The 23517-nt window shown below is 65.7% G+C and overlaps 1 protein-coding gene and 4 non-coding genes across 6 annotated transcripts; 2 read left to right on the top strand and 3 right to left on the bottom strand.

Moving 5' to 3' along the window:
- Nucleotides 1–2224: 2224 nt before the first annotated feature.
- On the bottom strand, nt 2225–2297 carry Trnav-aac. Its single transcript has one exon. It is a non-coding gene; the product is annotated as a tRNA-Val (tRNA).
- Nucleotides 2298–15482: 13185 nt separating this feature from the next.
- Nucleotides 15483–15554, top strand: Trnah-gug. The gene has a single exon. It is a non-coding gene; the product is annotated as a tRNA-His (tRNA).
- A 6290-nt stretch (nt 15555–21844) lies between these two features.
- Nucleotides 21845–21916, top strand: Trnat-cgu. The gene has a single exon. It is a non-coding gene; the product is annotated as a tRNA-Thr (tRNA).
- Nucleotides 21917–22249: 333 nt separating this feature from the next.
- Trnaf-gaa lies at nt 22250–22322 on the bottom strand. The gene has a single exon. It is a non-coding gene; the product is annotated as a tRNA-Phe (tRNA).
- A 197-nt stretch (nt 22323–22519) lies between these two features.
- On the bottom strand, nt 22520–23516 carry LOC117649386. 2 transcript variants are annotated; one of them, XM_034392079.1, is made up of 3 exons: nt 23366–23516; nt 22968–23281; nt 22520–22886 (listed from the first exon to the last, which is right to left on the bottom strand). In XM_034392079.1, exons 2-3 carry the CDS (start codon nt 23256–23258, stop codon nt 22644–22646), a joined length of 534 nt encoding a protein of 177 aa, XP_034247970.1. In that variant the 5' UTR covers nt 23259–23281; nt 23366–23516; the 3' UTR covers nt 22520–22643. The 2 variants fall into 2 exon arrangements, with proteins under 2 accessions (XP_034247970.1, XP_034247971.1); XM_034392080.1 differs by having other exon boundaries at nt 23362–23502.
- Nucleotide 23517: the final 1 nt, after the last annotated feature.

The following is a 23517-nucleotide window of genomic DNA, read 5'->3' on the forward strand; positions in this document are numbered from 1 at the left end:
ACCAATTTGCTCTAGACGCCGCCACCACCCCCTGAGCCCCTCTCAGCCCCTCTCAGCCTTCACGGCTGCACGGCCCCATGGCCCCCAGCGCTGCGCCGCTGCGCCGACGGAGACGGGAATCTGCCCCCACCACCCGCACACCTGCAGCTGCTGCAGCCCCTCCGTCCGTCTCCCGGAGCGCTGCATCGCAGCAGCCCTGCAGCCCGCCCGAAGCGTGCCCGAAGCGTGCCCGAGGCCGACCCGAAGGCTGCAACCCCCGCGCAGCTGCAGCTGCCGAGCTGCTGCTACACTACACGTCCCGAACCCCCACCTGCGAAGCTTTTTCTCTCGCACAGCGTTTTCTGCGCGAAAAAAAAGAGGTAGTCACATCGATCGGAATGTTTTGCCTGGTAAAATTCGGGCTTTGCTGATCATTTGTTGGGCGTAACCAAGCATCCTGATGTTGGTGATCGGCGGCTTTTCGAGAAAGTCGATCCCTGCGGCCGAATCCTTACATCCTGACTCAACCAACCGAACTTTTTTCCCCCGTGTGGGGTCTGTCCGGACTCCGGACTCGTCGGGTGCGCGGTGTCCGAGGCCCAGGTCTAAAGTAAGGGTTCTACGTGCGGGGCAGGTACTACGTGACGTTCTCCGGGAGCGAAGGAGTGCGCGCCGGGCAGACGGGGTCCTCGCCGGAGCGGCGGAGCGCGGTGGAGCGTGCTCGGGAATCGGACGGCGGCGTTATCGGCCACGCCGCGCCAAGCAGCGCAAGCAGCGCCGGACTAAACTGGCACGTTATTGCGCTGTCCCGAGACAAGGGCTGCAGGCTGCTGGCTGCCTCTGGCTGCAGGCACGACCCGTTCTCCAAATAATAATAACGCGGGGCCTGCCCGGCCTGGCCGGCATAGTCGCGGGCACGCCCCAGACGGCACGCCCGGCCGGCCGGGGCGCGGGGCTGCCGGGGCTGAGGCTCTTAGCGGCGACGTGGCGACGCGCGCCGTGTTTAGATGCGTGCCGCGCACGGGCGTGCGCGTTGGCGCATTGGTACACGCCGCACGTCCGTGCCAAGCCACGCAGCGCCACGCAGGGCCACGCAGGGCCTCGCCGTCGAGGCATTATTCGAGCACACGTCTGGCGGACCACGGACCACACCACCACACACACAGCGCACGGCGTGGCCAGGCTGAGCCGTAACGGCGCGCACACACACAGACACACACAGACACACACGCACGTCCCGCACGTAGCACGCCGCCGTCCGCCAAACTGTCTCCGGGCCTCGGTGGCGGCGGCGTCGACGTCCCCAGGACTGCTGACGAGGCGAGGGCGAGGCCGGCGAGGCGAGTCCCCCAACCACCAAACTGCCCCTGCCCCATCTCGCCAGGCAGGGGGCGATCCGCGATCCAGAGACGTCGGTGTCTCCTTCCTGCTCCGCCCTCGGCCTCGGCCACCCGGTCCGAGGAAATCGGCGAGCATCCCCAAAGGGCGCCGTGACTGTGATACGCTGGCCGCGTTCGCTTCTTTTTCTGCGGTACCTCTATTCGACAAGACCGGGACGGAATTCAAGAAATTCGTCTCCGGGCAGCGAGAACTCGGCGACGTGCCTGGCCGAGGCCCAGCCCCGCCGGGCCGCGTCGCCGCGTCGCTCATTCCTGATTCCGCTCAGGCCCGGGGCGCTGCATCACGGACAGTACGGTGTCCTTCGCCGCGACCCGCCGCCACCATGGCCGCCACCCGACCCGGCCCTGCGGCACGGCACTGTCGGCCCGTCGGCCTGGGGATGCATAAGAAATGGCCTGCCGAGTATAAAACGCAACTCGAGCCGCGCGCGGCCCGGGCCCAGCCTAGTTTAGCACACTCTACGACAAGCGCGCGTGCTATGAAAAATTCGCGGGCCGTCAGGTCTTGTTCTGCAGCGGCCTGCGGGGCGGCGGTGGCGGTGGCGGTCGCTCTCCTGGGTGCCTCCGCAGAATCCGTAAGCATACGTGTGCGCGGGCGTGTCTCTGTGTGGGTGAGTGTTCCGAAAGGGACGAGAGGCAGAGCAAGGCAGAGGCATGCGCGGCCACACTCGGGGACCGCGCGCGGAATAGCTTATGCAGGCTGCAAAGCGCTAAGCCAGGCCAGGGCAGCGACGGCAGCCACGGCGGTGGTACAGCCTTGGTGCTCAAAGACACCTCAAAGACACAGTGCAGAAGGCTCAGGCACCGCAATGCACCAGCGGCCGAAAAGAAAAAAAACACGCGTCTGTTTTCGCCCAGGATCGAACTGGGGACCTTCTGCGTGTTAGGCAGATGTGATAACCACTACACCACGAAAACGCGTTGGGAGGGAGGGAGCGCCTCAGCTGGCACAATCCTCGCCGCGCTCGAGCCGGTGGCCTTCCCCCTCTCCGGTCGCGACGCAACGATCGTCTGCCCCCTCCACCACTTCCCCCTCCCCACCCCACGTTCGTGTTCCCCTGCTCCCCCTCCCCCTTCGCCCGCGAGGCCGCGAGGTCGGGAAGAGCGTGTGCGTGGCGGTGGCGGCGAACCGGTCCGCTACGTCACAAGACTGCCTGCAACGCCGTGCACCATGCAACTGCACGCCGCACTTAGGCGGCCGCTGCACTTAGGGCAGGGCAGTGCCGGCCGGCACCGCGTCGGCACCGCGTCGACAACGTGAGGACATAAACGTCGGCACGTGCACGTCGGCCAGCGCGGCCAACACAGGTCCTCCGAGCAGGACGGCGACGCCCGGTTTGTCACCGCTGCCTGCGAAGCACGGCCAGTGGTCTGATTCCGTACAGCGCGGCCGTCGGTCTATCTCTCTCGCACCGGTAGGGAGCGCCCCATGAGTGCGAGAGAGAGAGAGAGAGAGAGAGAGAGAGAGAGAGAGAGAGAGAGAGAGAGAGAGAGAGAGAGAGAGAGAGAGAGAGAGAGAGACCTCCCACTCGGAATCAGTCTACAGGCTCCTGGGATGCGTCTCCACCTCCACCTCCACTCACATTGCTGGTGCGGAGATGTTCATTTCCGCCCTCTGAAACCTCCCACGCTTCTCGCTTCCCTATGCTCCGCGCGGCGAATATACCACACCCCGCCTCACCCCGCCCCGCCACGCCCCGCCACGCCCCGCCCCGCCCCGCCCCGCCACGCCGACCCCACGCAGGCCGACGGCGACCCTCCCCCTGGTTGAGCGGGGAGCAGCGCGGAGGGCGCGCGACGGACCGCCACTTCATCGACCAGTGCGTCCGTCCTCCCCGGTCCCTCCCCGGTCCCTCCCCTCGCCCGAAGAGAGCCCCACGACCCTCCTGTCCTCCTCGCCCCTGTGGGTGAGCCTGTGGGCAAGTGGCGTCCCGACAGAGTCATCCTCGGCGAAGCGCCGCCACGTCGCTTCCCGCAGAATCCGCCCTCGAGTCAGAGTTGCGGTAATGCTGCCGCAGTGGAAGCAAATGAGTGACTCAGACTCAGAGACAGGCGGGGCGGCCGCAGCCCCCATCCTCATCTAGATCCCCATCATGCTAAATGCAAACTCGGGCAAGTGGTCGCGCTGCTGGCTGGGGGCTCAGGCCGCTGAAGCGGTGGGATGGGGCGCGGCCGGTGGGGCGGCGGGGCCCCGATGGGGTTGTCGGAAGCACGAGGTGCTCGCCGCGCTGCTCATGCTGTTCATGCTGCTCACCCCACGAAGCCTCCGGGCCGCCGGGCTCCGGGAGCGGGGGCTGGGGAGGGGGAGGGGGAGGCCAGCTCCAGCGCAGGGAGCGCAGGGCGCAGGGCGGCTCGACGCGGCCCGGCTCTGCTCAGCGGGCACAACCCTCACAGACCGGGCCGGCACGGCGCCCCATCCCCCGGCCCGTCCACCCGGGCCCGGGCCACCCCTTGCTGCCCCTTGCCCGCCTGCCTGTCTGCCAGCCTCGGCGGCGCGGCCTGCCCGGCTCGGCCCGGCGCGGCGGCGCGTGTTCGATCCGCGGCCTGGCGGGCGGGGTGCGGCGGGCGGGCGTGCGGGGCGGGGCCGCGAAGGTGTGGGGGCGGTGCGGGGGCGGCTGCCCGGGCGTGTGGGTGGCGGCGCGGCGTGCGGCTGTGCGGCGCGGCAAGGGAGAGAGGGGGAGGAAGGGCTGCATCGATCCAGGGCGAGCTGGCGTGGCGCTTGTGGTGCTGGCTCCGCCCGGGGGAGGGGAGGGGAGGGGCGAGCGGCGACCCCGAGTGCAGCCCTGCAGACCATCTTGGACTAGGTCCTGGTCTATGCACACCGCGCGCAGCGACACGCCGACACGCACACGCGCGTCAACTCTCGCACATGCAATCACAGACACATCCACACGCGTGTACACAAACACAAATCAACCCTCCCCCGGCGTGATTCGAACCCGCGCGCGGCGCGTGAGCGGCAGACAGTCCAATGCAGCCGGTTCCCCCTCTTGTCGCCGTCGTCGCCGTGGACGTGACTTGCGTCGTGGCCAATTAGGCAGTGCCCCCTCCCCCGCCGGACGTCCCTGCAGTCCTGCACGCTCACGCCGCGTCCGTGGCCGCGTCAGTGGCCATGCGTGCGACGACAACAACGACGCCTCGCGACGCCTCGCGACGCCTCCAGACGGCTGCCAAATGTGACAATGTGACACGCGGCCGTCACTTGGCGTGCCGCGGCCTGGCTGCTTGCTTGTCGCAGCTCGACGTGACTCGTGTCGTGACGCGGCGTGCTGCTAGCAGTCTGCTAGCAGCCTGCTAGCGCTCTAGCAGCCTCTAGGTGCCAAGTGGTGCCACGGCCGCGCTGCCAAGCCGCCAACCGGCCGGTGCCAAGATTGTACCAATACTCGCAGTCACTCGCCATCGCGCAATGCCCGCGGCCGCCACCATGACGACCTTTGCGATCTGGGCCGCGCAGCGTGCAGCTTGCAGTGCAGCTCGCGGTGTACGCCAGGCAGCCAGAAGCGCAGCGCGGCCGTCCAGCGCCCAGGAGCGATCCAGAGGGGCGAGTCCGAGCGTTTTGTCGCTCTGTCTCTCTCGCATCCTCACGGGATGCGCCGCGAGAGCCCAGGAGACAGTTCGGCATCAATTTGCAGTCCCATCCACAACCCGCAGTCTGCACTGAACACCCACAGCATCATTCGGCCCTTTTCAGTCTTTTCCCTCGCCGCTCTTTGACAATATTCTCCCCCATTTTTGATTTCTTCAGGGAAGTGCACCGAGCTCAGCAACACCATCGTCATAGCGTGCCTGGCTGGAGGTCCTCTCTTCCCACCACCACGCCCCTCTCCCTGGCGTCGGCGAGACGAGCCGAGCCGAGCTGGGCGCGAGCGCAGCCGGGGCCACGGACATCGAGGCGCGGCCAGGCGGTCCCCACCGTCCCCGCCGTCCCCGCCGCCCCCACGCGGCCGGCTTTGGCCGCGGTCCGCGCATGCGCCGTGCAGCGCGGCGTCGTGGACCGAATCGAATCGACCGCGGCGTGACGTCACGCGCTTCACAAAGCACTGAACGCCGCGCAGGATGAGAAATTGGGCGGCCCTGCCTGCCTGGCCTGGGCCTCTCGCTCGGCGCCGGCATGATGAGGATGATGAGCATCAGGATGGGAATGTGGGCGAGGATGCGGCCTGCTCGCCGAGAAAGTTGCCCTTTGACGGCGAGGCGATCCGGGCGAAGGACGCGGGGGCGAAGCGGCGAAGCGAAGGGAGTCACTGGGAATGACGGCGCACCGTCCCGCCGCGAGCTGCTGTGCTCACGCCGACGACGCCCTGCTCGCTCTGTCTCTCTCGCTCTCATGAGGCGTTCCGTAGAGGTGCGAGAGAGACAGAGGAATCAGTGTACAGGCGTAGCCAAAGGCGAAGCATAGCCCAAGGCGTAGCCAGCTTGCCCGTCACCCGCCGACAGGAGTCTTCCCAATGAAACACAAGGTCCTCGTGGTGGCTGCGCGGCTACGCCACCGGCAAGGCGGCGCATGACCCGAACGCAGCAATGCAGCTGGCCGCCGCGCCAGACCACCAGACCAGACCCGCACCAGGCCCGACAAGCAGACTGAGAGTCGATTTAGTCGCAAAGTCTCTCTCGCACTCATGGGGCGTCCCGTATAGGTGCAAGAGAGACAGAGCGACGAAATCGACTCTCGGAATCAGTGTGCAGGCAGCGGAGAAGCGGAGGCGGGCTGGCTGCAGTGCGCTGCAGTGCTTGTGCTTGTTCGCCCTTCCCCGCGGCCCGCTGCCCGCGCCGCGCTGCAGCGGCATCGCCACAGGTCATTTCCCCCGGCCCAGCCATGCTCAACCATGCTGCTCAAGGCCAAGTCGAGCAGGCACTCGTCGGAGGAGGGGAGCGGCGAACGTGTCCCGTCGCCGCACCGCCGCCGAGTCCACGCCACGGTAATGATGGTGCGGTGAAGAAGTGCCGGACAGGACGGGCGGTCTGGCTGCCAGCGTGCTGCCAGTCTGGCTGGCTGCCTTTCCCTGGGCCTCAATGGAGGCGAGCCAGGCGAGCGCTGCAGGAAGACGAGGCGCTGGAAGGGCCTGGAAGCCTGGAAGCCTGGAAGCTTGGAAGCCTGGATAGGAAGCCTGGAAGCCTGGAAGCCTTGAAGCCTGGAAGCCTGGAAGCCTGCAGGCCTGGAAGTCTGGGCACAGAAGCCTGCAGACCATGCAGACTGATTCCGACCACTGCTTTCGTCGCTGTGCCTCTTGCACCTACACGGGGCGCCCCATGAGTGCGAGAGAGACAGAGCGGCGGCGTACGGCGTTCGGTGGGCTTGGACTACGCGGCGGGGCCGCCACGTCCCGTAGGTAACCGCACTTACGTCCGCCGCCATGGCCTGCGTGGCCTTCACGGCTCCAGGGACTATTTGGGGCCGCCGTCGTCGTGAGAGAGCGTAGTTTCTCCGCCTCGGCCAGCGGAGGCCGGAAAACAAATGAAGGCACATCCGCGCCGATCCGTGAGGAAGACTTTGACGGAGTCGAGGCGCCGCTGGCGCCGTCCGTGCGGCGGGCAGCAGCTGCCCTCCAATCCCAAACCCCGAATCTCGGCGCCCGCTCAGCTCGCGCGCTGAAGTTGCCATCAGCCTGAGAAATGGCGCCACATTCCCTCGCTCTATCTCGGCGCCGAACAAAACCGCGGCGCCGCCCCCGGGCCCCCCGTGCCGCCCCCGTGCCGCCCCCGTGCCGCCCCCGTGCCGCCCCCGTGCCGCCCCCGTGCCGCCCCCGTGCCGCCCCCGTGCCGCCCCCGTCCGCCCCCGTGCCGCCCCGTGCCGCCCCCGTGCGCCCGTGCCGCCCCCGTGCCGCCCCCGTGCCGCCCCCGTGCCGCCCCCGTGCCGCCCCCGTGCCGCCCCCGTGCCGCCCCCGTGCCGCCCCCGTGCCGCCCCCGTGCCGCCCCGTCCGCCCCGTGCCGCCCCGTGCCGCCCCCGTGCCGCCCCGTGCCGCCCCCGTGCCGCCCCCGTGCCGCCCCCGTGCCGCCCCGTGCCGCCCCGTGCCGCCCCTCTCCGCCCCCGTGCCGCCCCCGTGCGCCCCTGCCGCCCCCGTGCCTGAAGCCCCGGCCGCCCGTGCCGCCCCGCCGCCGGCCGTCCGGCCCGTGCCGCCCCTGCGCCCCGGTGCCGCCCCCGTCCGCCCCCGTGCCGCCCGTGCGCCCCGTGCGCCGGCCCTGCCGCCCCGGCAGCCCGTGCCGCCCCGGCCGCCCCCGTGCGCCCCCGGCCGCCCCGTGCCGCCCGCCGCCCCCGTGCCGGCCCGTGCGCCCCCGTGCCGCCCCCGTGCCGCCCCGTGCGCCCTGGCCGCCCCGTGGCCGCCCCGTTGCCGCCCCCGTGCCGCCCCGCCGCCCCGTGCCGCCCCGTGCCGCGTGCCGCCCGTGCCGCCCCCGTGCCGCCCTGCCGCCCCGTGAACGCCCGCCCCCCGTGCCGCTGCGCCCCCCGCCCGTCGACCGTGCCCCCGTGCCGCCGTGCGCTGCCGGCCCCGTGCCCCCCCTTACCGCCTGCCCTCCGCCCCCGTGCCGCCCCGTGCCGCGCGCCCGTGCGCCTCCCCGTGCCGCCCCGTGCGCCCCCTACCCCCCGTGCCGCCCCTCGCCCCGTGCGCCCGTGCCGCCCCCGTCCGCCCCTGCGCCCGTGCCGCCCCAGTGCCGCCCCCGTGCCGCCCCGTGCCGCGCCTGAAGCGCCCGAAGCGCCTCCGAAGCCGCCTGAAGCCCTCCGTCGATCCTCGGCGCGGGGGCCGCGGCCCGCGGCTCGGCGGGCCGGGCGTGCCGCGGGCGCCTCCCGGCCGCCCCTGCCGCCCCGGCCCCCGCCCTCCGCCCCCGCCGCCCCTGCCCCGCCCCGCGCCCCCGTCCGCCCCGTTCCAGGGCCGAGGTGGCGGAATGGAAGCCGCAGTGCCCCGATACGGAACGGCGCGCAGCCATGCCTGCCGGCGAGGGAAACAAAGACGCGGCGTGGCTTCGAGCCCGAGTCCGTCCGCCTCCTCTTCGCCACTCGGCACAGACTCTTCTCCTGACCGCCAAGGCCATCCGCCGCGCGCGCGTACCACGCGCCGTCCCACCACCCGCCCGCCGGCCAAGTGTCTGCGCGGCCGCTAAGCCGAACAGGGCGAGGCGTGGGGCGTTTGCGTGGCGTCGGCGGGGGCACGCGCTCTTGGCGCGCCCGCAAATTGGGGCGTTGCCGCGGGCGCCTCACTCAGCGACTGCCCCGCCGGCCACCGCCGCGCCACGCACCTCGTCCCGGCCCATGCTCCCCGCGCCTCCGAACCCCGCCGCCCTTGCGCCCCGCCCCGAGCCCCGCCCCGCCAATGCCCTTGGCGCTCCGTCTCGAGGGCAACAGGGGCGTTGAATGGTACCCAAGTCCCTCGGCGGGCCTAGCGAAGCCTAGGGCGGGACGGGCGATCGCCGCGTGGCGCTACCCTCGTCGCCTCCTCTTCGCATCGGCCCAGCTGTGGTTTGACCCCAAGCCGGCGCCCGCCCCGCCCCTCACGCACCCGCGCCAAATTGCCCTGCGCTCAGACCGGTTCGAAATTTGCCGAAGTGCCGGGGGCGAATGGAAGCGAGTGGACGGAGGGAGAGCCATACTGCCGCAGGCCACAAAGACTCGCGGCGTGGCGTTAACCCGTCCGCCTCCTCTTCGCCAACATCGGCAAGATATTATTTGACCGCCAAGCCGGCCGCCGCGCCACCGCCGCCCACCACCGCGCTGGCAAATTCTGCGGCCACCTAACCAAACCAGGGGATTTGGGGGTGGGGGTTGCTGGGGGCGGGGGGGGAGGGACTGCTCTAATGCGCGCAGACCCGCAAACTTGGGGCGATTGCTTCTCGTCGCCTCATCAAATAATTGCGGGAGCGCGCGCAAACCCAAACTCGGTCGGCGGATGGTGGGTTCGAACCCGCGACCTTGCGCCCTGGAAGGCACCTCGTTAAACCTGAGCCAATAAAGACCAACTTGGCGCTCCGTCTCTCAACAGGCTCGTTGTGGTACCCAAGTCCCTCTGCGGGCCTTAGAAGCTTATGTTCTCGAAGTAGTCTCCCGTCTTTGGGATCAGTCGATCGAGTCCCTGTATAGTACTCTGTTCCTTTTTTATGGCTTCCAGTGTGGTTTAAACAGGTCTTCACGCCCCGCTTCTAGACTCGAGCAAATTGACCTCTTTTGCGCTTAAGTGTGTTTGGAAATTTTCAGCCGATTCAAGTGCCGGTGAACTACACTCATTGAAATATACGTCTTGATGGGAGGGATGAAGATTCCAGCCGTAAGCTCGCTGTCGTTGGAAGGCGCCTTGGCGCCAGGGCGGGCGGTGGGCACGTCTCCTGCAGCAAGTCCTGGACGGCCTGGCCCGGGCTAACGAGGCGCTGCCGTGCCGGCACGTCCGCGCCACGTCCAGGACGCCGCCAGCCTGCCCGGGACAGACCCTCGCAGTCCTCGCCGTCCCCGCACCCTTGCCATGCCAGCCACGTCGTCGCGCCGCAGCCCCGCCCCCGCCGCCCCCCGCCGCTCGCCGTGCTGGCCGCGCTGGCACCGGGGGTCGTCCAGAACTTCTGGACTCGCCGGAGCTCGCGGCCATTTTCGACCATCTAAAGCGATGTGAAGGCCAGTGGCGGCCGTTGGCGATTCCTTGCAGGACACTCCAGGGAAGAGTCCCGAGGAGTCCAAACCAAAGGCGGGCGCAGTGCTCGCGCAGGTGGCGGAGTGACCTCGGCGTGGACCTCCGCCCCCTTGGCGCCGCACCCGGCTCTGCACACCGCGCTGGCCCCTTGCTCGGTGCCCCTCCCCCCTTCCGCCACTCCGCAGTTCACCTCCGAGGGGGTGAAAGAGGCTGGGCCCGTCCGAGGATCGATCTAACAGCGCTCTCACGACATGGAGCAGGGCAGGGCCGGGCAGGGCCAGGGTGGGGCCAGAGCGCCGGCCCGGGAAGGGGTGCGGCGGCGCGGCGCGGCGCGGACCACCCCGGACGAGGCGAGCTGGCCCTGCTGGCGCTGCTGGCACGGCCCCTCAGCCTCGGCGCTCCGCTACGCCCGGCTACGCCCCACGGCGGCCAGGGCCGGGCGGGCCAAGGGGCGGGCAAGGGGCGGGCAAGGGGCGGGCCCCACAGGGCGGATGGAGCACGGTGGAGCACACAGCATCCCCTGCAGCCGTGCCGTGCCGCACCGCGCCCTCCCCGCGGCGTCCCCGCGCCCCACCCCCTGCTGCCTGCCTGCCTTTGCCGCTGGCCGCGGCCCGGGATGGGATGGCCCCGGCCCGGACTGCCAACCCCTTCCCCCTCCGGCAAGCTGCTGGCGGCTGCTGGCCTCCCTCGCCAGCTTCCTGGCCGTTCGTGGCAATTCGCGCCGCCGATATTATCGCACCACTGTTTTGCCGCCCCACGGCCGCGCGGCCCCAGTGGGGAGGCTTGGCCTGTGCGAGCGGGAAGCGGCTTTTAAATACCGTTCCAGCGTAAATGCGGATTCTGCTCTCGCCGCCCGGAAGACCAAAAATACTCGTTCACTCTCGGATCGCTGGCGCGTCGCTCTCAGTGCTGCGGTCTGCCTACCCGCCGGGCGGACTGCGCACTGCGCACGGGAGGGGGGGGGCGGACGTGACCAAGCGTGACCGCCGCCGATTACCGCCCGCGACACGAAGACCACTCTCGCGGGGCCGCCGTCAGGACGCCGCCAGGACGCCGTCAAGACGGCGTCAGGACGCTATCCCCTCTCCAGGGCCGCGCCAAGCGTCCTGTCGCGCTTCTCGCTTTGCGCTGCACTGTGGGCGCGTCGCGACGCGCGGCCGGCCGGGCCGACCCACGGCCATGGCCCATCCCAAGGCCCATCCCAAGGCACCGCCAACTTCCTAACGAATTTGACCGGGACGGCGTTCCCTCGAGCGTGCTTCACGAAGCAAACACGGGCAGGCTGACTGGCGGGGCGGGGCACAGTGGGCCAGAAGACCAGTGGAGGCGGCCAAAACTCTAGACGCGTTTTGAGCTCCAGAGTCGCTAAATAGGACTGGAACCGAACGAGTGACCCCACCAATGGATTGCTCTCCAAACGAGGAATCCATTGGTGCCACACGTTCGGTTCGAGTCCCACTTAGCGACTCTGGAGCTCAAAACGCGTCTACAGTTTTGGCCGCCTCCACCGGTCTTCTGGCCCACTGTGCGGGGTGGGGCGGGGCGGGGTGTTCCGTCCGGGCGTGGCAGCACATCTCCTGACTCATCCTGCAACTTCCTCCCGCCACTAATCAAATCGAGCCATCCGTCCGCTGTGCTGATGGCTGCCGCTGCAGAGACTGATTCCGCTCGCCGGTTCGCCATCGCTGTCTCTCTCCCACCCAAAGGGACGCCCCGCGAGTGCGAGGGAGACGCAGCGACGACAGCGATGTTCGGAATCAGTCAGCTGAGTGGCGCTGCGGGACGCGGCGCTCCTGCTGCCGCCGAGCTATTCACTGGATCCGAAGGCAAAGTTGTGCCCGCTTCGGGAAGATGGATAGCCGGGCCCGGGCTGATGCGGGCTGGTGGCCTGGGGCTGGTGGCCTGATCGACAGGGGAGGAGGTTGCCTACCCCACTCCAGGCACCACGTTGAACGAGACGCTCTTCTCTCTCGCACCTGGCCGCGCCATGCATCACGACCGAGATCACCGACGGCAGTCCAGTTCGTTGGGGACAGTGGCGGATCCAGAGGCGGCCTGGGGGGGACCAAAGTAGCACTTTTTGCCTACCTTTCAGGCGGCTATCTAGGGGCTACGGGGGGGGCAAAATCCTCATTGCCCCCCCCCCCCTGTATCCGCGCCTGGTTGGGAATATGTACGTATTTCTTTCAGGACGGACGGAAGCGGGCTGGACCGCGGGGCCACTCCACTGTACAGGACGACCCTTTCGGCCCTCCGTGCGACGGCTCGGGTGCGTATCCCCCGCAAAGCGAGTGTCAAAACACACGGCCAGTCCGCGGGCAAGGCAGGCGGGCACGGCGCTAACGCCCTGGTGATTTGTGTCGCTGGACGCGGTGAGCGCGGCGCCATCCAGGCCGTTTATCCCCGGCGCTGGCGGCCGTAGAGGGAGAGGGAGCGGATGGTGGCGGCCGGCAGCGGACCGTCCGGACAGCGCCGCAGCGCCCTGCTGGCCTTTACAAATCGGCCGCACCTGGGTCCGGCAGCGCAGCCAGTCAGGCAGTCCAGGGGTCCCCCTTCTGCCGCCTTCTGCCCCGCGGAACCTCCTGCAAACAAATTGACCGATACCCTTCCAGGGTTTTCAAATTCGCTTTGTTACTCTGCTCTGCCGCTCTGCCCGCGGAGCCTCGCGCAAACAAATTGACCGGCGCCGCCCCGCTCCGCGCGCCGCGCGACCCCCCGCGCACGCACATATACATGCGTAACTTCGACAAGCGGCGAAAGTTATTCACAGCGTCGATTTAATATTTATGAGAGCGCGGTTCCGCTCCGGCCCGGCGCGGCCCTGCTGCGGACTGTGGGCTGCGGACAGCAACAGGACGGACAGGGCCGGGGCGGCGCCGGGCGGCCCGGACAGCGCCAGCACTGTTTCACCTGCATGCCAAAGGGGCGGCGGGGGCAGACCACCCTCATGCATATTCAGTGGGATGGCATCTATGTGCTAACACCACCGGCCCCGCCCCCGCGAGTCCCTATTCGAATCTAATCACGCTGCCGCCCCCCAGCCCCCTCCCCCCTTTCTCTCTCTCTCTCACTCGCTCCCGGCCCCTCTCCGGCTAACTCTCCACTCCACTCACTTACCCCGCGCACCTCAAGGAATCTATTGGCTCCTCTCCAGCTCGGCGAGACGGCGAGCTCCCCTGGGAAAACATTTGGTAATTAACCTCAGTACTCCGGGCTGCTGCGGGCTCCTCTCTTAATTTCGTGGCCGCGGGGGCGGGCCGCACAGTACCGGGCGAGCGCGCCCCGCCGCCACCTGCCCTGCCCTGTTATACACTGCTTCCGAGAGTCGTTTCCGTCGCTCTGTCTCTCTCGCACTCATGGGCGCTCCGTGTAGGTGCGAGAGAGACAGAGCGTCGAAACGGCCCCTCGGCGTCAGTCTGCTGGCCGTCCTAAGTGCCCCACGGCCACCGCGTCCCTCAGCGTGTCGTTCCAGCTCCAGCCCGCTCCAGCCTTCCAGGCGGGCTTCCAGGGCCCTCCCCTAAAGGGGTCGCAGGCAGCCATTTAGCAAATCCCTCTGCGGGGGCTTTGTCCGTCCCCACGGCGAGCGAGGCGGGCAAGGCGAGGCCGGCACCTCCTGACGCTCCGCCGCCCCGCCGCCCCGCCGCCCCGCCCGAGCAAGCAGCTAAGGGTTGAAACTAAGTTGGATCCGCGCGTCGCGCGCCTGCCTGCCTGCCTGCCCGTCGCCTCAAGATGGCTCGAGTTTCGGGAGCGAAGGGACAGTTGCCGGCTGGAGCCTCCACTGGAGCGTGATGCTACAGGCAGCAGGTTGTTTACGAACAGTCGTTCCGTCGCTCGGTCTCTCTCGCACTCACTGGACGCCCCGCAGGAGTGCGAGTGCGAGAGAGACGGAGCGAGGGAACGACTCCTGGGAATCGCTCTGCACGGCGGTCGGCGGCCCGCCCGCTGCTGCTGGCTGTGCTAGCTAGCCACACGGCTAGCGCCCGCCTAGGGCCGCGTAGGCAACCCTTGCGACAGCACTGCCGCTCGGGCGGCCCGCCTCGCCCGGCTCTGATACACTGTACGCCGCACGCCGCGTTGGCCGCGTCAGCTGGGCGGCTCGCGTGACGTCACGCCTTGCCTCGTGAATGGCGCGAATGGCGCGAATCGAGAGGCAACTGGCCGGCCGGCGGTGGACGGCGAGGACGCGGATTTGGCACCGACACTGGGCCAACCAGCGGTTGGAGAGGAGAGTACATCCACTTCCGGTGCACGCTGGCGCGTCACGCACGAGTTTCGCCGCCAGCAGAATGATTCCGCGAGTCGTTTTCGTCGCTCTGTCTCTCTCGCACCTTTACAGGACGTCCCATCAGTGAGAGAGAGAGACAGAGCGATGAAAACGACTCTCGGAATCAGTCTGCAGCGGGAATGAGGGAAAATGATCGACTGGAGTTCATTACACTGTAAGCCGGGGCTGCTGGGCCGGGAAAAACAGGAGCCGGAGGGCCGGCCAGCACGGACCCGGTGCAGTGCGGGCGCGGGGCTCCCAAATGAATGCAAATAAATGCGAATTGATCCTCAGTAATTTGAATTATCGACGAGATTATTCACCTCGTCGGCGCATGCCAAAGTTATTCCACGCGCACACTCGTTTAATTAGGTTTGTCATTGAGTACAGTGTGCGGCGAGGAATATGTACACGCGACGTGCAGGCGCCCCGGAGGAAACGGACACGGATGCCGAAACTCTCTGGCTAGCCGTGTTGTACAGGATGACGAAGCATTCGCCATTATTTCTTGAGCAACTCCATTTGTCAATGACGAACCGAATGAAATATCCGCGTCTCGGAGCGCCGTGGAAAGAATTGGCCGAGAAACACGCCACGGACTGTCCCTAATGACTTGGACTTCAAACAAGCGGGCGTTTCAAAGTTTTGTTCCAGTTGAATGTGTTTGCTCGCTGACTTGAGCGTGTGGCGGTAGGTTAGGATCGAGCCCGGGACAAGAAGGCTGATTTCGAGAGTCGTTTTCGTCGCTCTGTCTCTCTCGCACTTAGGTTAGGTTAGGGCGGCGCTTACAAAGGTGCGAGAGAGACAGAGCGACGAAGGCGACTCTCGGAATCAGTCTGCAGCCCTCCACAGGCCACCACACAGGCGCGTGCGGTGCGTTATTTCTCAGCCGAATGATGTGACCTACCGCACACGTTACACGTTAGCGTCAAGCCAATTTGCCTATCAGGCGGGCGACGTGCGTGCTGACGCCGACGCTGCGGCAATGTGTGTGAGTGCGAGAGAGACAGAGAGCGTGGGAGAGAGAGGCGAGGCGCGTCGGCCAGACGGACCACGGACCGCAGCAGTGGAGTGGAGGAGTGGAGCGGCGCGGTGGAAGGAGTGGGGGTCGAGGAGCGGCGTCCGTGGCACGAGGCGCAGAGCCGAGGACACCCGAACGCGAGCCGAAGTTCCCGCCGCGCGCCGAGAGCTCCAAGTAGCCGCCTGGGCGGCCTCCGTCTCCATGTCTCCGTAGCCGTGATCGTATAGTGGTTAGTACCTTGCGTTGTGGCCGCAATAACCCAGGTTCGAATCCTGGTCACGGCATGAGATTCTTTTTGCGTTCTTCCGCGCTATTCTACTTGGTTTGCATTGCTGGAGGGGGAATGTAGAGAATTCGTGGAGAGTCGAGTGAAAGCAGAGTTTGCAACTCGGGGTGTCGTCCCCCGAGGGACGGCGTGTGATGAATAATAATCGCTTTGACTCCGAGGACGGCGAGGACGGCCAGCCTTCCACGCCTCGCAGCAGAGGAGAAGGACAAGGACGGCTTTGAGGGAGCACGGTGGACTCGCGAGAGAAAAGAGATCCCAGATAATAAATATGTATGCCTGGAGCGGAAATGAAATCAAAACGAATATGGTCCCGAGCTTCCCCGCGGACTCGACAGACTCGCCCCGCCAGCCTCGCTGCTGGCCGAGTCGCCGCAAACAAGACGTGGCGTGGAGAGCGCCATACTGACGAATACTTCATCGAGAAAATAAAAATGTTCTGCTACTCTCGGCGGCCGTGCGAAGACTGGGGTGCATCATCCGAGTAGGGGTCTCAAAAGGAGCTCTGGACCGGAAGAAGAAGAACAGAAACGGAAGTCAGAAATGACAGTTTCAATGAGAAATGTACGCGGCGGATGAGGCGTGTCTGGAGCTCATCCGCAGCGTAAATCTTTCATAAAAACTGTCATTTCTGACTCCCGTTTTTGTCCTTCTTCCGGCCCAGAGCGCCTTTTGGAGTGAGTATTTTACCACGTTGAGGTGCACGCGGTGCACGCGCCATGGTGTGTCACTGTGTACGTCGGTTGACCGGTGATCGAACCGCTCACAATATAATCCGCTGCACTTGATGACCACAGCCCAGAGCCGTGATGTCCTCGTGTCCTCATTCTGTCTGAGCGAAGCACGAAGCACCAAGCACACGCGAGCCGCGCGTCCCGTGTCCCCCAAAGCGACCGACCAAAAAAGTTCAATCGCCCGCCACCTTTGTGACGGGACATTTAAATAATGTATGAAACGGGCCGTCAGGGCCCAGTGGACAACGCGCACCTGACGGACGGCGCGCCTGTCGAATGTCGAAGCGAAACAATCAACAGCGCCGCCCCCGTTTTCATCCAAAACATAATTGAGAATGGGGGGTTTATCGTCGTCGTCCAGCCGTCGCGTTCGTGCTGTGTTGCGCCCACTGCCTGCAGACTGGTCACGAGAGTCGTTTTCGTCGCTCTGTCTCCATCGCATCTATAAGGAAGGCCCCTAGAGTGCGAGAGAGGCAGAGCGACGAAAACGACTCTCGGAACCAGCCTGCTGGCGGGGACAATGTCTACCCCCCGCGGCCCCAGGGCATGTCCAGGCCTCGCGTGACCCCGCGACGCGTCACGATACTGTCGCAGTGTGCTATCGCAGGCCACGCCACGCCACGTCGTGACAGAGATGGATAACAGGTTGGTGTCAGCGGAGCGGGCCGCAGCGTATACTATGCGGCGTCCGCATCGGGGGACTACTCGTGACACGCGTTTTACCGGCCTTTTTCTGTTTCGGCCTCGCGGGCAGAGAGGGAGAGGGAGAGAGGGCAGCGACATCGAAGCGCGGTGTGTTGTGTTGTGGCCGCGGTTCGCGGGTCGCGACCAGGGAGGCGCCAGGCGCCAAGTGAAGATAAAGGAGAGTCAATGAGGGTTCGTCGGCGGCCGCGCGGACCAATGGCGGCGTCCCCTCCCGGACCGGGGCCGACCGGGGCCTCCCGCCGTGCCGTGGCCGTTCCACCCCGGCCGGCCGATCAATGCGCGTAAAGAGAGCGTGCGGCGTGGCGTGGCGCACCGCCCCGGCACCGCCATGGCACCGCCCTGCACGCTTGGCGTCGCCGGCGCCGCCATACCCCACGCTCCGGAAGCAGGCAACGCAGGCAACGCGCGAGGGGTATCGCCGCGCTTGGCGGATGCTGAAAGAGGCTCACGAGGCCCTCCTCATGAGGCAGAGGCTGGCCGCTGGCCTTGTCCTCAGAAGCGGCTAACGCCGCCAACGCGTCGCCGCGAAAGCCGTGAACGTGGAAATGAAGACCCCCGTTCCAGAGAGAGGGAGCGTCCTGGACCACGGGGTTGGCGCTTGGGGCGGAGCGCGGCGGGTTGTCGGACATGGGGATGAATATGACGAACTCGGTGTGGGACACGCGTCGCCGACAAGCAAGGCGTGGTCAGCGTCGGACGAGCGCCGAGGCCATTTCCTTCCGGACGCCGCCCCGCCCCGCCCCGCCCCACTCCGCAACGCCCCGCCCCATCGGGTGGGATGGGCGTTCCTAGGGGCGATGCCCTGCTCCTGCCCGCCCCGCCCCGCGTCCACGCCTCACCCCGCCTCACGCCCCGTGCGGGGCCTACAGGGTGCCCTGCCGCCGGCCCTGCCCCGGTGCCGGGGGTGGCTCGGCTTGGCTTGGGGGTGGCGTTCTTGGCCGCCGGCCCGGGCTAGCTCCTGCTTCTGCCACCCACCCAGCCACCCACCCCGCAGGGCCTCCACCTCGCGGGTGTACGCGGCTACGCAGCTACGCCGCCACGCCGCCACGCCGCCACGCCGCCACGCCGACCACGCCGCGCGACACGACGTCGTTGGGGTGGCAAAGTAAATTGGCACGCAGAATTCGCCGCGGCCCGCCTGGCAGGCCGGAGCCCGGACTGTCCGGGACGGCGCGGTGATAAAGCAAAGCGACCGCGACATCGTGAACACCACCACCACCTTGGCCACCACGGCCCCCTTCTAGGCGTGGCGCCAGGCCGGGGGCCGCAGAGCGCGCATACCTTAGGGCGCATACCACCACCGCGGGCGTGGGGGTCTTCTACGTGGACAGGGCACGCGGGGCGGCAGGAAGCGGGGGTGCGGCTGCCGCCAGGCCCGGCCAGGCCCGGCCAGGGCAAAGTAGGGGTAGGGACTTGGTCCGTGAGGGTTTGACGACTTGGTATTGATCGCAGAACACGGCACGTCGCACGCGGCGCCGCACGCCGCGCCACGGAGATGGAGATGGAACGAGGGTGGGAGGGCGCCATGGCGCATGCACTAGCGCAGTGGAGGCGCACATCCACCCCGACACGATGGACGAGGGCCAGGCCGGCCGAGGCGGGCCGAGGCCCCACCACCCCCTTTCTCTGGCGCCCCCCACGGGGTGGCGTCGCCGTGGCGATCGACTTGGAAAGCCGTTTGTACCGGTTTATTCATCCGGGCACCGTTCATTGCGCAGCCACTCGCCGAGGTGCAACCAGTTCCAGCGGTGTCGGTGTCCCCGAGGGTCGTGGTCGTTGGACCGCCGCCGACGCCACGCCGGTACCGAAATAGCATTCCCACCCCGTTGCGATTTGAGGCAAGCGCTGTGCTGGCGGTGGCGGAACACGATTCGCGCGGCGGGGGCGGGGCGGGGCGGGGTGGGGCGCGGCGGGTCGGTTCGGTTCGCTGCGGGGTGGCCGGGCGGTGGGGTGGCTGCGGAGGGTGTGCGAAAACCCGGCGGAGTATGGATCGGTTTGCCAACGCAAAGAAATGGCGGGGAGGGCGGGGAGGGGTTGAGGTGCGTCGGTCGGGGCGGCGCGCGGCGGCAGCGCTGAAGAGGCCGTCCAGGACCAAGATGTTGTTGCCCGCAACGCCCGCGCTACCCACAGCAGCAGCAGCCGAACAAAACTGCCGAAAAGTGTGCAGGCAACATGCAGACAACTGCGCGAGGACGCTGCTATGGTCGCTGGCATGCGTCGCCCCGTCCGCTCCCGAAGCGGCAGCAAAGGCTTCGTCATGACGAACTTGTTGACGAGGAAGGGCAACAATCACGGCGCCAGGAGGGGGTAGATTAGCCGAATGTTTATTTTAAAGTTAATCCCATCACAGAGAGGCCGGTTTACGGGACGTTCCACCGCACTGCGTCTCGCCAAACCCTCCCTTCCCCGCTCCTGCTCTGCTCATGCAGTGCGTGCCGCTCGCGATGTAACCCGGGCCGCGGCCATGTAGCGTGGTGGCAGTGATGGCATGCTGCAGGGGGCGCCAAGTCGGAGGCAAGGCTTGGCGCGTGGGTGCATTCGCCTGTGTCGAAGCAACCACGGCACCGCGTCCTCGGCGGCGCAAGGAGGCGCAAGGGGGCGCCCCCGGGGGGCCATTCTGGGGGCTGCACAGTGAGCAGAGCGCACTGCACAAGGCGCCGCCTACCACGCGAACGTGGCCCCGCGCCAACTGCAGTGCTTCACTGCGAAGTTACGCGTGTTTGCGCGGTGCTTCCGCTTGGTTCTTGCCGTGTGTGTGTGTGTGTGTGTGTGTGTGTGTGTGTGTGTGTGTGTGCACACGCGCGCGCGTGTGTGTGTATTTGTGTGTGGGGAAGAGGGGAGGGGCGTGCGACGCAGATGCGCAGTGGCGGGGCGCATCGTACAGCAACTAGCCTGCCAGCGCTTCAGCGCTTCCCACCCACAAGCACCCCGTGGCCCCGTCCCCCCAGCCATGATGCCCTGCCCAGCCCAGACACGCGCATCGACCCGCGAGGGTTGCGCGGCCAGCCCAGCCGCCCCGCCCGAGCAGCCAGCCGCGGCCTGGCCCGGGCGGGGCGGGGGAAGGCATGGGGCGCTGGCGCTGGGGCGGCGCGCACCGAGGGTTGAGGCCGGGCGGTGGTGACGTCACGTAGTCACTGCCCGGGCCCCTTCACCTGCCCCTCTCCTCTGCCCCAGCCTGCCAGCCAGCCAGCCTGCCTGCCCCATGGCTCGGACTCTTGGGCCGTTCCCTGGGTTCCCTGCGACGCCGCGCGTTTCAGCGGGTAGCCACATGTAGGCTCTAGGCGATTGTTGAGCAGGGAAGGAAGCAGCCGGCCTAGCCGTGCCGCAAACTAGACCAAGTTCCACGGCCACGCCCCGGACGCACGGCAAGCGGCCTTATCTAGCCTTATCTAGTCTTATCTATCCTGACGTCCTTCCGCGTGGCGGCCGCCCGATCCGGGCCGGGGCTTTGGCCCCCTCGACCTCAGGTGCATCACGTGCATCTCGGCGTGCAAGGCCGCCTGCCCCGCCTGCCCCGCCAGCAGACAGCGGCGACGGTGGAGCACTCCGCGATGTTACGTCGCGCTGCTCGAGCCTCAGCCTCAGCACGCCGACGGCGCCCACACTGATAACAGGTGGCGGCGATAGCCAGCAGCCCGCGCAACAACAACGCGGCCTCGCTGTCCCGATCTGCGGCAGACTGATTCCGATAATAGTCGCTTCCGTCGCTCTGTCTCTCTCGCACTCATGCGGCGCGCCGTGTGCGAGACAGAGCGACGAAAACGACTCTCGGAATCAGTCCAGCAGCCCCGCGATGAATAAACGAGAAGCGAATATCGCTGCCTCGTCCTGCAGGGACTCCAAAGCAGGGGCGCAACGCGCGGGGCTTCCCGGGGCCCTTTGTTGTCGACTTGGAACGGTGGGGCGGACGAAACAGGCCAAGCGAAGAAGAGCAGCAAAGGAATGGAAATGAAATGAGGTCCCACGCGACCCGGGCACCAGCAGCCCTTTGCGACGACCCTTCCACTCGGCAGCCCCCGAGTCAGTCGCAGCGTCACAGCGTCGCAGCGTCACCGGGCCCTTCGGCCCTTCCTTTCCCTTTGTCGAGTCGCGGAGCGCGGAACGAGTTGGCGGAGTTCGCGCACCTCCAGGCAAGCCTCCAGGTTGACCCACATACCGTACCGCGTGTCGCCCTGGGGCACCCTGGTGGGACTTCCCCGAGACTCTCCCGTGTTTCTCCAGGCGTTCTCCAGCGCCGCTCGCCGAGGCACGCCGCACCCCCAGCAGCATCCCCAGCCCCGGGGACATCGATTGGTCGGTACGGCCCGCGCCCGAGCCCCGGGGCAGGGCAGCGATGCTGGAGCTGGAGAGCCGGGCCGTGCCACTACAGCCCCCGCCAACTTGAAAAGTGTTTTGTTGTCAACACATACTGTGCGCGGTCCCTCACATACTGACGAGTTTATCGAAGATCCCTTGTCGGAGTAAACAATTTAGCCGTTTGGAGGCTCATTGCCGAAGTTTAGAGACCCATGGACGAGGCGGAAATGCAGGGCGGATAATTTGTTCGTCAGTGTGAGTGCAGAATCGGTCAGGAGTCAGGACGAGGTTCGCAAGGGCCGTACGCTGGAGGAGCCCTCCGCAACGAGTGCGGTTCGGGCTGCCTGCCAGCTCCGGCTGCCCGCCCGCCTGGAGGGCTGGAGAGCTCGGAGCGGCGGCGGTTGCGGCCATGGGCGGTAGAGGGCTCGGCCAGGCGACTCCGCCGCCCAGCCCGCCCGGCAGACAAGCAGGCAGCCAGCAGGCAGCCGACCGGCACCCGCGGCCCGCTCCACGACGAAGCAACACCGTCGTGGTCGATCCCTCCGTATCGCGCGCCTCTTTAGCTCAGTGGTAGAGCACTGGTCTCGTAAACCAGGGGTCGTGAGTTCAAACCTCACAGGAGGCATTGTTGTTATTTTGTTTTCGCAGGGAGCGGGTCTGTACCTGAGCATTCCGAACGGCTCCAGACGCGGAAAAGACATGAACTTGCCTTCAACAGCTCATTGGCAGTCATTTTTCCCCACGAGAGAGGAAAGCGGCTTGTTCAATGATGCCCTGAGACGATCAATACGTGTCGTTCGTAAACAAAAAAAACTCTGCAGGCGTCTATGAGACGATCAAAATTATTCGTTCCCAAAATACCTCTGTGGAGTCTAGGAAAATCCCTTAGTGTAGTGAAAATAAGTTCTTGGGTACAGAAAATCCTTCATTGCTGGAAGGCACTAGCGACAAAAGAAACTGCCGAAACCCGGGATCGAACCGGGGACATTTAGATCTTCAGTCTAACGCTCTCCCAACTGAGCTATTTCGGCAGATGGAGAGGAGGGGGCTCGCACGCCAACACTCGAGGCGGCCTTGGTTGGCTGCGTGCACGGAGTATAGACGTCCTGAGCAGTGGTCGGAGGCGACTGCAGCGCCATCCAGTGGCCTCTTTTGGAACTACTTTGGTCGATACCCCTTGTCAGCAGACTGGGCACGACCAGATTCTGATCCATTGAAATAAGAACGGTTTTAAACTCAGACTAACTTTAATATGGAAGTGAAAGAGAAAGAATGATGACCTGATAGACCATCAACATTTCTCATTAAAGATAAATTATTAGAAAATTATAAACAGATACATTTTATACCTATTACTTCTTAAAACTCTTTTCAGAGAACTCATTAGGATCATATGGCAGAGATGAAATATTTCCGTTCATCTCCAACAGAAGGAATGTGTAATCTCTTGCAGAGAAACTACCATCTTCATCTTGATCAAAGCTAGAACTCGGGATTGTTGTTTCAGCAGCATCTATCAAATGGCTTTCAAGAATGTCTTGAACTTTTGTTAACTTGCTGCTAAGGTGTTCCATTTTCTTCTCAAGCTGGCATGTCTGGAAATTTATCAAGAAAATATGACGATAAATGACTTTGAAAGGGAAAGATGTGTTCACAGCCTATACTAACACACTTACATTTAGTTTGCTCGCAGATTGTGCTGTAGAAAGCTGATCATTCGAATCCTCTTTCTTGCTCTTTTTGACAGCGAGAGACTGGTTCCTTATTCGAGTCGGATGTTTCGATTTGCACGGAACATCAGTGCTGCAATCATCAACTGGAAGCACTGACGGCAAAGCTCCACCTTCCTTTAGAAAGGCATTGGTAAGAGACGAATGACTGCCGTTGGAAGTTCTGTGGCACTGAACCTTAGCCGAAGGAGCGTTTGCGGTGAGAAGATGGACATTGCTCTGCACTCGTGACTTCATCTTGGAACTCCCACAACAATCAACTGAATGACAAAACATAGGAGGTTAGCAATGTTATGGAAAGCCATTCCAAAGTTGTGCAAATGTACAAGGACATAACTACTTGCAATTTCGAATTGGGCTTGTTGTACTTTGATGGATTAGTGCCACTTCTTAATTCAGGAAATATTTAATCACAGCTAAAAACGCTGAAGCCAATGAAACTTTGCAGCTTCAAGTTCAAGCTTTGCCGGAGAAATAAATAAACAAAGTCACGTGA

Source organism: Thrips palmi, unplaced genomic scaffold (genome assembly GCF_012932325.1).
Source record: "Thrips palmi isolate BJ-2018 unplaced genomic scaffold, TpBJ-2018v1 HiC_scaffold_4, whole genome shotgun sequence".
NCBI classification, from domain to species: Eukaryota; Metazoa; Arthropoda; class Insecta; order Thysanoptera; family Thripidae; genus Thrips; species Thrips palmi.